Consider the following 13,570-nt stretch of genomic DNA (forward strand, 5'->3'; position numbering starts at 1 on the left):
TATCATTTCACCCAATGCTTTTGTTGGTTTTACTGCTCCAGCAATTTATATCGAGGAATTATTTTAAAGTTGTTTGGAAGGGAAGATGGGAGGGTTTGGATGACTCCTTGTCTTTACTCACCATCTTGGTGCTGCCCTCTGCCAACGGTGTCCAATTCAACTTGCATATAACTTGTTTGTTACACAGTCAATAATCATTTTTAAGCACTATCTATGTGCCAGGCACTGTACTAACCTTGGTGATATAAGACAGGTAAGAAAATAATCTCTGCTTTCAAGGAGCTCAAAGTGTAATGGGAAAGACAACAAGAAAACAGCTGTGTACAACATGCTATATATAAGAATTGAAATGAATGCCTGGCCTCAGTCACCTGTACAAATATCTCAGTTACTCCTCTATACCTGGGGCTCCCAGAGGTTCCACACTTCAAAGATGGGTGGTGTAACAGAGGATGTTGCTTCTTTTTCAGACCAATACAAACTCCAGCTCAGAGGAGAAGAGAATCCATGCTCTGGACAAGTGGAGATCTGGCAACGGTGGCTCCTGGGGGACAGTATGTGCTGATAACTGGACATAGATGATGCTAACGTGGTTTGTCAGCAGCTGAGCTGTGGAACTGCTCTATATGCCTCACACGGGGCTGAATTTGGCCCAGGAAATGGTCCCATTTGGCTGGATGAAGTACAGTGCACAGGGACAGAGTCCTCTCTGTGGGATTGCCCTGCAAAGCCCTGGGGGGAGAGTGATTGTGTTCATGAGGAGGATGCTGGTGTGATATGCTCAGGTAAGCTTAAAGAACACAAGATGGGCTGGCATCTCTGAAAACAAAGGCTGAGCTGGAGGGACATGGGCTAGAGTTTATATAGATATGTAGCTTCCACAGGTCTATCTCTGGTACCAGGGAGACTGTAACCTGATATTGGTGTCATAGAATTCAGAACTTATATAAAATGAATGATCATAATCCAATGTCTTTCCTTTACAGAGGAAGAAATAGAAGTCAAGTGGGTTTATATGTATGTCACAAAGTAAACACAGACTAGTAAGGATAATTTGCTGGGAAATATTTGAATATAGGTCCTGTGTCTCCCAAACCTACAATATCCACTATGTCCAGAGCTCTCTTCAGGTTTTGTACTGGGGAGAGAATAAGAAGGAGATGTGGGAGCCCTTCCTGTTTTGCTTAGAGTATTGGGGCCAGATAGTCTCTCACTTTTCTGGAGTTCTCCATGCCATACAAATCCTGGCTATAACCTGGAGATTTCTCTATCTCATCCTGGTGACCTAAGCTGGAATAAAAGGGCTCAACCCTCAGTTTTTCTTGGATTTTCTATATTAGGATTTGGTCTGGTTCATTTTTATATCTCATTGGAGGAGATTTTTGGAGGAAATTCTGCATGTGAATTCCTGATTTTTTGTTATCTTGATTCTACCTCCTCAGCTGCATAGTTTTATATAAAGGTAGAGAATTGGAGACAGACTTTCCATTCTAAATGAAACCAAGTCAGCAAATGTGAGTATACCAGTTGTGAGTAGCAGAGAAAAGGCTAACTGCAGAAGTTGGGAGAGATCTTTTGGAGTTGGTACTTCATTCATTGATATTAATTATTTCTTCTAGTTATTTCTGTCTCCATGTTGCTACTATTTCTTTGGGTGAAGGGGACTCATACAAATAAATTGTATCAACTACAGTCTCATAGTGTAGCCAAAGAGATTTATCTTGGGGCTCTTGCTCTAATGACATTAACTTCTGATTATTTAAAAAAAAAACATTTTTCTGATCCCCTCCAAAGTTAGTTTTCTGGCAATCAAAAGGATTTGTCCTTTCCATAGTCCATATAATCTGGAAAGCATATCTTCACCATCATATTTTCAAAAATCTTTGTAGAAAATGTAACAGATTTGTGCAGTCAAGTGGATTTATTCCAGGACTGACATATTGGGATAATGATTTGGCACAGAGCAGGACTATCAAATTATAAAAAAAAGTTATTGACAGAATTGATTACTTCCTTTCAAGTCAACAGATATGTCCCTGCTTCCTTTGCTCTCTGTTTTTGTGTCTCTTTCTGGTTCTCTGTATATCTCTTTGAGTAATAAATACATACACATACATATGGGTATGTGTATGTATATGCATGTGCTAGTCATAGGATTAGGCATAGGCATTGGTAGAGGTATGGATATGGGTATGGGTATCGGATATGGGTATGCGTATGGGATGGATATAGGTATGCTATAGGTATAGGTATATCCATATATATGCACACATATGCCAGAATTATACTGGCCTGGCCCCACAATTCACAAATCTCTGGGTGCATGAACTTCATTGTACTGGCAGGAACATTTCAAACAATTTATTTTCTCTTCTTCCGTCCTGATTTCTTATTGCAGTGGTGGGTCCTCATGACTAAGCACAATGTTAAAGGGGTGGGTTATTCATGTCTTTTTTCTTAGCACCTGAGTCCTAGTTTTCAAACATTCCAGAAGCATCAGGAAATTAACCATAGAAAAATATGGAAACCATATTTGAAAAATGGAGTACAGATTTAGAGACACAACCTTACACATCTCAGCATAAACCCTTTATAAGGACCTCAAGGGAACTGAAATATCATCTACTCCAAACATCATTTGTCTGAAAAAAAGGAAAAAGAAAGATTAATAGAGGCTTAGAAAATTAAAAGGAAAAGAAAACCTACTTAGAGTAATCAGGTTCTTGGGGCAGAGGAGATAGTTACTTCTTTAATGGTGAGATATTATCTGAGTCTAATTCTGCTACTTTTTTATATGCCTCTCCTGCTAAATTTGTCAGTAATACTGTCCCAAAGAGTACCAGGAATTAAGCACCTTCAGTTTTATTTCAGGCTCAGTCATAGTCAGCATACCCACTTAAAGAAGCTATGTTTCAGGGGCAGCTAGGTGGCGCAGTGGATAAAGCACCGGCCCTGGAGTCAGGAGTACCTGAGTTCAAATCCGGCCTCAGACACTTAACACTTACTAGCTGTGTGACCCTGGGCAAGTCACCTTAACCCCCTATTGCCTCACTAAAAAAAAAAAAAAAAAAAAAAAAAAAAAAGAAGCTATGTTTCTTCTCCCTTGGGAATATAATAAACAAAGTCTGACATGATTAATTGGGCCTTTTTCCAAATCAGGGAAATCTTGGAGCTTAGCACCACTCACTGGAGTTCTTGCTTGCCATTCCAGGATTTGTCAAGCTGGTTGCTGGGGATGGACCCTGTACTGGGAGGGTAGAAGTCAATTCTGGAAGAGAATGGAACACAGTCTGTGATTGGAATTTTAGTCTTTCTACTGCCAAAGTCATTTGTGCTGAGTTAGAGTGTGGGACTGCAGTCTCCATCATGAAAAGAGCTCACTTTGGAAGAGGAAATGGACACATCATGGATAAAGAATTCCAATGTAATGGAAGTGAACCACTTCTCTCATTGTGCCCCACAGTACCACTGCCACAGGGAAAATGCAGTCACACTATGGATGTTGGAATCATTTGTTCAAGTAAAGCTTACACAATGCTTTTATCCTGCTCCCACATTGTACTTAACACCAAGATTAGAAAGCCACAATCCCTTTTTTAAAGCCCTGTCTTCTTCTCCCCAGGGTACACAGACTTTCGTCTGATGAATGGAAGATCCCAATGTGAAGGAAGAGTGGAGATCCAAGTTTTGGGGACCTGGAGAGCTCTCTGTGACTCCCACTGGGACCTAGCTGATGCCAACGTTCTCTGCTATCAGCTCAACTGTGGTGTTGCCATGAAGTTTCCAGAAGATATACATTTTGGCAATGGAAGTGTTCAGGTCATAGGGGATACATTTTATTGCTCAGGACTGAACCTCATTTATGGAATTGTTCGGTGACTATCCTGGGACTTCTTCATGTTCCCAAAGGAAAAGTTGCCTCTGTGGTCTGCTCAGGTCAGTGAAGGGAAATCTGCAATTTGAATTCAAAGCATATCTCTAGGTGATGAGTCAGTGAAAAAGCAAGGATACCTGCAGGAAGGAAAAGGATGGAAGTGTCTACACCTATCAACAGTCAGGTAACCCTTTTCAGTATCCAGAGGAGAGCCATGGGACCAATAGATTAGAGAAGATCATAGACACCAAGGATACCATTTGATATTGGGTGGACCATATTACAGGCATCTAAGAATATAATTCTAGTGCTTTGTTCCTTGAAAATTGCAATCACTTGCTCACATTTTCATAAGGCTCCCTGAATTGGTGGAAATGGATTTCAATAGATAGAGTTAGTGAAAGCTAACGAAAAGAGAAAGCCTAATTAGAAATAGAGATCCTGAGCCAGAAGACCAACTCTTCTCTCTAGCTCTTACCCACTCTATCTCATGAAATTACTCTCTACCAATGGATTCTTAAGTAATTGGCCCCTTGATTGAAAGATAATGCAATTTGATCTTCTCTGTATGTTTGTTAGAGGTTGTAGGAATGAATTAGGGTAAAACCTTCTCAGCAGAATTGAGTTTGTATCAAATGTAGAAATTGGTCAAGGTCCAGAGAAAACTTCCAGTCAGAGGTGAGAGGAGAAGTCTACAAAGAGGCAAGGTATCTGTCAGATCAATGCTGATCAGTCAGAAACTGGGAGAAAACCTTGAGGAAAGAAGTAGAGGTGTCCCAGAGATGAGTTTAGAAATGGTTTAGGGGCAGCTAGGTGGCACAGTGCATAAAGCACGGGCTCTGGATTCAGGAGTACCTGAGTTCAAATCCAGTCTCAGACACTTGACACTAGCTGTGTGGACCCTGGGCAAGTCACTTAACCCCCATTGCCCCGCAAAAAAAGAAAGAAAGAAAGAAAGAAAGAAGAAAGAAAGAAAGAAAGAAAGAAAGAAAGAAGAAAGAAAGAAGAAAGAAAGAAAGAAAGAAAGAAAGAAATGGTTTAAAGTCAGAGGGTACCCCTTTCAGTTGTATTGCACTAGCATTATCTTGGGAAGTCATTTCTTGTAATGTATAAAAGGGGAGTTTCTGCTTTTCTACTTTCTTTTTCTTCCGTTACTTAGGAAAATCAATCTACTATCACTTATAATAGGTGCCTTCTATTTGAAAACCTGAACCTTTTATCTTTTGAGTTAGGTGAAGAAGGAATTCATATCTGTCTAGTCCAGGAGAATATTTGTCCCTCTAGAGTAGAGATTCTTAATTTTCTTTGAACCATGCCCCCCTTTGAAGTTTGGTGTAGCTAAATCACTTCTGAGAATGTTGTTGTTGGTTTTTTTTTTTAATTTGGTCTCCCCCTCCAATAATGTCAGAGTAATCAGAAGTTAGATTGAATTGGCCATGACCCCTAGACTAACAATATTTAAGGGGAACATATAAAAATAATTCTAGCCTGGTACCCCCTCTCTCTGAGGAGAACAGAGTGGCCCGTGGCCCCAAACTCCTGCTTCTATTCCTAGTGGGAATTAAAGTCTCCTTTGGAGGAGGGTAGGGGGAGAAGCTAGGCAGAGAGGTAGCTAGATGGTACAGTGGCTAGAGTGCAGGGCTAGGAGTCAGGAATACCTGAGTTCAAATTTGGCCTCAGACAAATACTAGCTGTGTGTCCCTAGACAAGTCACTTTATCCTATTTGTCTCAGTTTCCTCATCTGTAAAATGAGCTACAGGATGTGACAAACCACTCCAGTATCTTTGCCAATAAAACTCCAAATGAGGTCACGAAGTATTGGACATGACTGAAATGACTGAACTAAAACAAAAGGGAGGAGAAAAGGGCTTGAAATGTCTATTCTTCCTCACTTTGAGTCACACAATGACACCCCCATGCTACACGTGAGAGGGACAGCCCTTTCTACCTGAGGCCACGTACAAATCTCTCTTCACATAGACCCTTGCTTACAGATTGGGCTCTGTTTACATAAAGAAGAGACCAATTTGGATTGAAATATAGTTATTGATATATTTTATTTGTTTTCTTGTTAAAATTATTTTATTTTCCCACTTATATATGAAGACAATTTTAAACATTCATTTAAACAATTTTAGCTTCAAAATTCCTCCTCCCCCAACTTCCCCCTAGGTAAGAAAATTTTATCAATATATTTTAAAACAAGGGGACAGCTAGGTGGCACAGTGGAATAAAGCCACTGGCCCTGGAGTCAGGAGTACCTGAGTTCAAAATCTGGCCTCAGACACTTAACACTTACTAGCTGTGTGACCCTGGGCAAGTCATTAACCCCAATTGCCTCGTTAAAGTATACACACACACACACACACACACACACACACACACACATATGTATGTATGTGTGTATATATATATATATAATTATTTTTTTTTAAACAAGTTCATGTAATCCAAGTAAAAAATGCCTACTCTAGAGTTTAGACATAGCTGGGTGGCAGAAATGTGGTAGGGGGATGCTAGCCTATACAGTTTATAGGTGTTAGACCCAGCAGAGGTGAGGAAACCCTGAGGACAGATGACAAGCTGGAAGTGCTGCCACCTTTCTCTCAGAAGATCTGCATTTACAGATGGTCATAGACCTCTTAGGGCATTCTGTATATGGAGGGCATGGTTGGAGCTGTTGGAGTGCAAGATAGAACTGTCAAAAAGAACGATTCTGTTTGACTAATTAGAGGCAAAACAAGCCTTCTTGGGCTGCGAAATCCCTTTGTTCATCCCTCATGACTGTCTTCTCTCCAATTTGCTGACCCTCTCTTCCTTCTCCCATCTAGTGCTTTCTTCAGGGTACATATTTACCTCCCCTCTGGGCTTAAACCTCCACCCCCTGCATCTCAGCTATATGCTTTCTTTTCAGGAAACCAGACCCAGTACCTCACATTCAATAATGCACAGTCTGACCTGGAAAAGGCACCTGTACTATTTCCAGGTAAGAAAAAAACTTGGATAATCTGAAGAAAACCTCTCTCTTTCCTTCTGGGAAAATGGGCAATTAATCTGACTTTCTCCTTGTAGAAAATGGACAGCTTCGTCTATTGAATGGAGGAGGTCCATGCTCTGGCAGGGTAGAAGTCTACTACAATGGCACCTGGGGGACCATTTGTGATGATTCTTGGGACATGAATGATGCCCATGTGGTGTGCTGGCAACTGGGGCTGTGGAAGTGGCCCTCCAGGCTGTGGCCTCTGCTCACTTTGGCCCAGGGTCAGGGCCCATCTGGCTGAATGAGCTAAGCTGCTTTGGAATGAGTCCCACCTGTGGCAGTGCCCATCCCTCCACTGGGGTCAGCATGACTGCAGGCACAAAGAGGATGCAGGAGTTCTCTGCTCAGGTCTGTGCCACACGCAGATTACTAACACCAGGGAGGGAGTGAGGGGGTTGGGAGCAGTGAGGAGGTGGGGCTTAGAGACTTGAGGAAGAAGGAGTTGATTCAGATAGGGAGAAGGATTTCCTGCCCAAGTCAGAGCCCTTACTATATATAGTTCAGCTTCAGAGCAAGACCTCTGTGACCAGAACGGTCACTTTATTCATCTATCATAATTTTACAGGTGGGTATCCTCCTTTATAAAGATAGATTGATGGAGAGATAGATAGATAGATAGCCCTATGTGTGCATATGTTTATATGTATATAAATATGAATATATGTGTGTACACATATATACATATAAATGTATATAAGTATATATACATTTTTATATCTTCATTTATCAATAGAGATCTATCAACATGATAAGTATATAAGAACTGTCTGCTGATGTTTTTTTACTATTAGTAGTTCACAGACACACACTGATTTTGAATTTGTGAAATTGAGTAGGGAAATCACAGAAAAGGCATTCCTGTTTTTATCAATGGGGGAGACAAGATAGAGGGAAATGCTCAGAAATATAGAGGAAATAATTCTGGAAAAAGAAGGTCTGGGGTCTGGGTTAGAGGATACTCCCCAGCAGAGCCAGTAAAACTAATACAATTTCCAGAGGGGAAATACCCAGAGAATATGGGAACAAATGCCCCCTTTGTGCCAAACCTTCCTCTCTGTTTCTAGAATCCTTAGATCTCAGATTGGTAAGTGATGTCCAAGAGTGCACAGGGTGGCTGGAGGTTTTCTACAATGGAACATGGGGTAGTGTTTGCTCCAATTCCATGGACCCCAATACTGTATCAGTAATCTGCAGACACCTGAGTTGTGGGGTCAGGGGACACATTGATACATTGTCCAGGCCACAAGAAAGTTCTCAGGTCCGGTGGATAGACAAAATCAACTGCCAAGGTCAAGAATCTTTCCTCTGGCATTGCCCTTCTCAATCTTGGGACCAGAATTCTTGCCACAAGGGAGAGGAAGCCCACATCACATGTGCAGGTAACTACATTTGTCTCTTCTGTTTGACTACATTTTAATGGGATTGGGTGTTTTTAGTTCAGGTGTGGATTCAATCTCTGGACAAGATCTTGACCCAAATTTATTTTCATCCATCCAAGTAAACAGTGGAAGAAACCTAGGTTGGCAGGAGTTATGTGACAAAGATATTAGATTTTTTATTTTAGTTGACTAAAACCTTGATGTGAACAAGGTGTGAGTCATTCTTTCTCTTGTCCACAATTTTTGCCCTCATGGCAGGAGAATTCAACATAAATACTCCCTTAAACACCCTAATCCCCCAGTTCTTCAACTTATTCATTTCCAAAGACCTCCACTCAACTTAAACTCATTAATCAATCAATCAATCAACCAATCAATCAATTAATTTGTTTGTTTATTTATGTTTTTTTAAATGTGTTCATTTGTTTATTTGAAGTTTTTAGTTCCAAATTCTATTCTTTTCTCATTCCCTTCTTCCCCTCCCCTACCCCCTCCCCCAAGGTTGAAAGCAATCAGTATAGGTTATACATATGCAATTATGTAAAGCATTACTATATTAGTCATTTTACATAAAAAGACAAGTAATGCATGCAAAATGGCATGCTTCAGTCTGTGTTCAATCAACATCAGTTCTTTCTCTGAAGGTGGATAGTATGCTTCATCATTAGACCTTTGAGATTGTCTTGGATCATTGTATTTATGATTGTAGTTAAGTCATTCACAATTGCTCATAGAACAATAATGCTGTCACTGTTCACAATGTTCTCCTGGCTCTTCCATTCAACTTAGAGACAAAGATGAACTTAACATTAATCTTGCTATCACCTACAAGGAAGTGTTTCCACTTTGGTTTGTGAATTCTGAAACTCCTTTATGTAAGTGATGGTCATTCCACCTCTCACTCTGCTTTCCAATCCCCTAATTCTATTCTTCATCTTTACCATATTCCCCACTCTTCAGTTCTTTCTAAGGTCATTATTCCTCCACTGGCTGAATTTTCCTCTCCTCTACATCTTGATTCCTTAATGAACTGCTACATCTCTATTCCATCCTCTTGCCAATGTAAGGAATTTGATTTGGGGTTTCTGTGATCCCATCTTTGGCTGGGATTAGAGGCCCCAGCGCATACTGTGCACCTTGGCCTCGCGCCAGACACCCACCTGCCTGCATGGGCCTGGCCAAATTTTAATGACTAGAAGCCAGGTGAGGATGGGTTAGGTGATCTTTGGCGTCCGGAAGCTGGGGGGCTGGCATTTGTAGAGTCGCTTGTTAGTTCTGTCAATCAGGGCTGCCAGCCAATTAGCTTGGGGCTGGGTGTGTGGTCAGCCCTGTTTCCTGTAGGAGAGAGGGTTTCTGGGAGAGAGAAGGTAGGAAAGGTTTCACTTTGGAGGTACAGGAGAGGGAATGAGACACTGAGCAGCTGGTCCTTTTTAGAACTACTGGTCCTGGGTGGTGGTGAGTTTGCGAGTTGTAATTTTTGCCTTCCCCTATTCCCTTTTTCATTGTCCCTAGTCCTATTAATCTTACTGGTGTTTTAAATTTTTTCCATTAATAAACCCTGTTTTGGTTTTTGAAAGAGGCTGTTAATCTCCTTTCCTATCCCAAAATTAAGGCTAGCCACCCAATTAATTCTCACCATATTAAATTTGGCCCTTACACCCTCTTATACTATTTCCAAAATTGCCCTTCCAAGCCTCAGTCCTAGCTCTTTCCCACCATCCACTTCCTTTGCTCCTCCTTAGGAAAACCTGAATGAAGCTCTCAAAAATCATGAAATCATGCTGATTAGGTTCGCCACAAATATGTTACATAATCTTAACTGGTCCCTATCTATCTAACCCTACCATCTGTCTTGATTTCCAGTCCCACATCTACAACTCCCTACTGTATATCTTGAACTAGGTGTTCTGTAGACATCTTAAATGGAATATGTCCAAAACTGAACTCATTATATTTCACCCCAAACCTTGCTGTCTTTCTAATTTTCCTTTTACCATGGAGGACAACACTGTCCTTCCAGTCACCTACTCCTAAGTGCCTTCATCAACTTTTCTTTTTCTCTACCATATGCAATCAGTTGCGAAGTCCTTCCAAGGTTACTTTTATAACACCTCTCACCCATTCTCTCTTCTTTTTCCTGACACTGCTCTCACTGTGGTACTGGCCCATTCTGGACTATTGAAAGAGCCTTCTAGTTTGTCACTGTGTCTCAAGTCTCTCTTGATTCCAGTTCATCCTCCACTCAGCTGTTACATTCATGTTCCTAAAGTACGAGTCTGAGTTTGTCATTTCTTCGTTCCCAAACAATCTCTTTAGTGGCTCCATATGATATCTGGAATCAACTATCAAATCCTCTCATTCAAAACTCTTCATATCCTGGACCCCTCCTGCTTTTCTGGTCTTCTAATATTTGACTTCCCTCCACATATTCTTCCATCAAGTAACATTAATTTCTGCTGTTCTTTGTACAAGACACACTATCTTGTGACTGTGCATTTTCACTGGTTCTCCTTATATTTCTAATTCTCTCCCTCCTCATCTCTATCTCTTGTCTTCTCTGGCTTCATTTGTAGTTGTTCTGTTACTTCAGTTTTCTCCAACTCTTTGTGACCTCATTTGGAGTTTTCTTGGAAAAGATACTAGCCTGTTTTTGCCATTTCCTTCTCCAGCTAATTTTACATAAGAAGCAACTGAGTTGAGTGACTTATCCAGAGTCACACAGCTACTAAGTGAGGCCAAATTTAAACTCAGGAAGATAGTCTTCCTTCTTCTAGGCCCAGCACTGTATTCACTGTACCACTGAGCTGCTAAATTCTGCTACTACATTTTACACGAAACCTTCCTATTATTCCCCTTTAATACTAGTGCTTTCCCTCTACTGACTATCTCCTATTTCTGCTATATGTATCTTGTTTGCACAAAGCTCTTTCATGTTGTCTCCCTGTAATGATTGGAATGATGCCACCTGCTGGAGACTTACTGTAGGAAAGGTCCACCATGAGGAGAAGGTCTCTGAGGGCAAGACCATGCATCTTTTCTTTGGCATCAGGAAGTGATGTTTGCTTGTGGGAGGAAGAAGGGAGAGGCTGGCACTCTGACTGGCTCTCTTTCGTGTGGACTCTGGTGGAGAGCAGAGCTAGGAATGCTCTCTCCCTTTAATAGATAGATGAACCTAGGCCTTTCTCTCTCTCTTTACCAAATTCTTATTCTCCTTAATAAATGCTTAAAAGTCCAACTCTTGCTAAAGCTTATAATTTATTGGCGATCACTCATTAGACTTTAGACAGACTAGCTAGAATTTTAGCCCCTTACATCCCCCAGTAGACTTTGAGCTCCTTGAAGGTAGGGATGGTTTTTTGCTTTTTTTTGTATCACCAGATCTTAGTTCAGGTCCTGGCCTATAAGTAGCTGCTTTAAAATGGTTATTGACTTATTCACTTGACTTTTGTTTTCCTTAGTCCTTCAACTGTGCATTTAGAGCAGAGTACTGAGCACCTATTTCACTAAGAAGTTTAAAGAAACTCATCTCCCTCCCATCTCATAGTCTTCAAGATTTCTCAACAAAATGACCCATTTTTTTTCTTTTCCTCCTATGCATCCTTGTGGCTAATTCCTTTCTCTGAACCTTTTCTCCAATGACCTCCTTTGTCTGATCCTGCCTTATTCTAGCAGTCAGCCTCACTTTGCCTCGTCCTTCTTCATTCTCTACTTAGCCACTTTAATCTTCTTCCTTATAGAGTCTCTACTTCTCTCTAATTACATTCAACTCCCTAAAGGCAGACACATTTTTTACTCAGTTGGTAGCTCATAGTATGAATTCAACAAATCATTGAATATGATACAAATGAATATGGTGCTATTTTATATTTTGGGAGTAAGTTGAGGGACCTTTGGAAATCCTACTCTGGAACAACAAAACCTAGTTTCCCAGTGAAATTTTAGGATTATTATTAATCCAGCCCTTAATTAATCCCAATGTCTTCTCTCTGTAGGAAGGAAGAATATTGATTGCCCAATCTCCAGTCCCTGCACAGGTATTTTAGCTCCTCCCTCTCTATACCTGTGACTTGCAGAGTTTTCTTACTTCCAAGCTGGGATGGTAACAGAAAATTCTGCCTTTTTTCCAGACAAGGACAAACTCCAACTAAGGGGAGGGGAGACACCATGCTCTGGACGAGTGGAGATTTGGCACAATGGCTCCTGGGGGACAGTATGTGATGATTCTTGGGACCTAGCAGATGCTAACGTGGTTTGTCAACAGCTGGGCTGTGGCTCTGCTGTGGTTGCCCCAGCATTGGCTGCATTTGGACCAGGAAATGGGACCATTTGGCTGGATGATGTACTGTGCACAGGGATTGAGTCCTCTCTGTGGGACTGCCCTGCAGAACCCTGGGGACGGAATGACTGTAAGCATGAGGAGGATGCTGGAGTGATGTGCTCAGGTGAGTGTGAAGGACATAAAATGGAGCTGGCCACTCCATGGGGCTACAGTTTGCATCTAAATAGAGCTCCCACAGCTCTCTCTTCTGGTACCAGAGACTTCTGTAACCTGAACATGGGGTCATAGAATTTAGAATCGAAAGTAAAATGAAAGGTCACCATCTTTGTTGTACAGAGGAGGAAATGGAAGTCCAGTGATGTTCTCTGACTGCCAAAGGGTCACACAGACTATCAAGTGCAAGATGCTGGGAAATTTTTGAACAAAGGTCCTGTGATTTCCAAAGTCTCTACTGTCCTCCAGCCTTCTCCCCAAGCTTGTGCTGGGGGCAGGACATGTAGAGGATTTGGGAACATTGCTGAGCTGTTTGAGTAAAGTATGTTGGGCAGATATTCAAGTGACAGAGGACTCAGGAAGAATTCAGAGTGAATATGCCTACCTTGGTCTCTGTCCATACCTCCAATGACTATCTTTGTCTTGCAGTGAAAAGGATAGGCTAACATTGTTATTGATCAGTCATTCAGACTTATATGACTCTTCATGACTCCATGAACTATGTCCATGAGGTTTTCATGGCAAAGATACTGGAATGGTTTGCCATTTCCTCTTCTAGTGTTATTATAAAATAATAACTAAGGCAAAAAGAGGTTAAATGACTTGTCCAGGGTCACACAGCTAGTGTTCGAGTTTGCTTCTGAACTCAGATCTTCCTGATCTAGGCCCAGTACTCTATACATTGCATCACCTAGCTGCCCTCTTTGGGATCTATCAAAACAGCTACAATATTCAGTCTCCCTCCACTTCACCTCTAGCCCATATCAGAGTAGCACACAACCAA

At 41.3% G+C, this 13,570-nt stretch overlaps 1 protein-coding gene across 1 annotated transcript in view; it reads left to right on the forward strand.

Moving 5' to 3' along the window:
• The first annotated feature begins 452 nt into the window (after nucleotides 1–452).
• Nucleotides 453–13,570, forward strand: part of LOC122754953 (antigen WC1.1-like) — a 117,181-nt gene continuing 104,063 nt past the window's right edge. The window contains 10 exon segments of the mRNA XM_044003379.1: nucleotides 453–573; nucleotides 576–785; nucleotides 3,212–3,520; nucleotides 3,623–3,847; nucleotides 3,850–3,940; nucleotides 6,862–7,096; nucleotides 7,099–7,174; nucleotides 7,177–7,263; nucleotides 7,980–8,294; nucleotides 12,422–12,736. Coding sequence (XP_043859314.1) covers nucleotides 453–573; nucleotides 576–785; nucleotides 3,212–3,520; nucleotides 3,623–3,847; nucleotides 3,850–3,940; nucleotides 6,862–7,096; nucleotides 7,099–7,174; nucleotides 7,177–7,263; nucleotides 7,980–8,294; nucleotides 12,422–12,736 — 1,984 coding nt within the window.

Source organism: Dromiciops gliroides, chromosome 4 (assembly GCF_019393635.1).
Source record: "Dromiciops gliroides isolate mDroGli1 chromosome 4, mDroGli1.pri, whole genome shotgun sequence".
In the NCBI taxonomy this organism is placed as follows: Eukaryota; Metazoa; Chordata; class Mammalia; order Microbiotheria; family Microbiotheriidae; genus Dromiciops; species Dromiciops gliroides.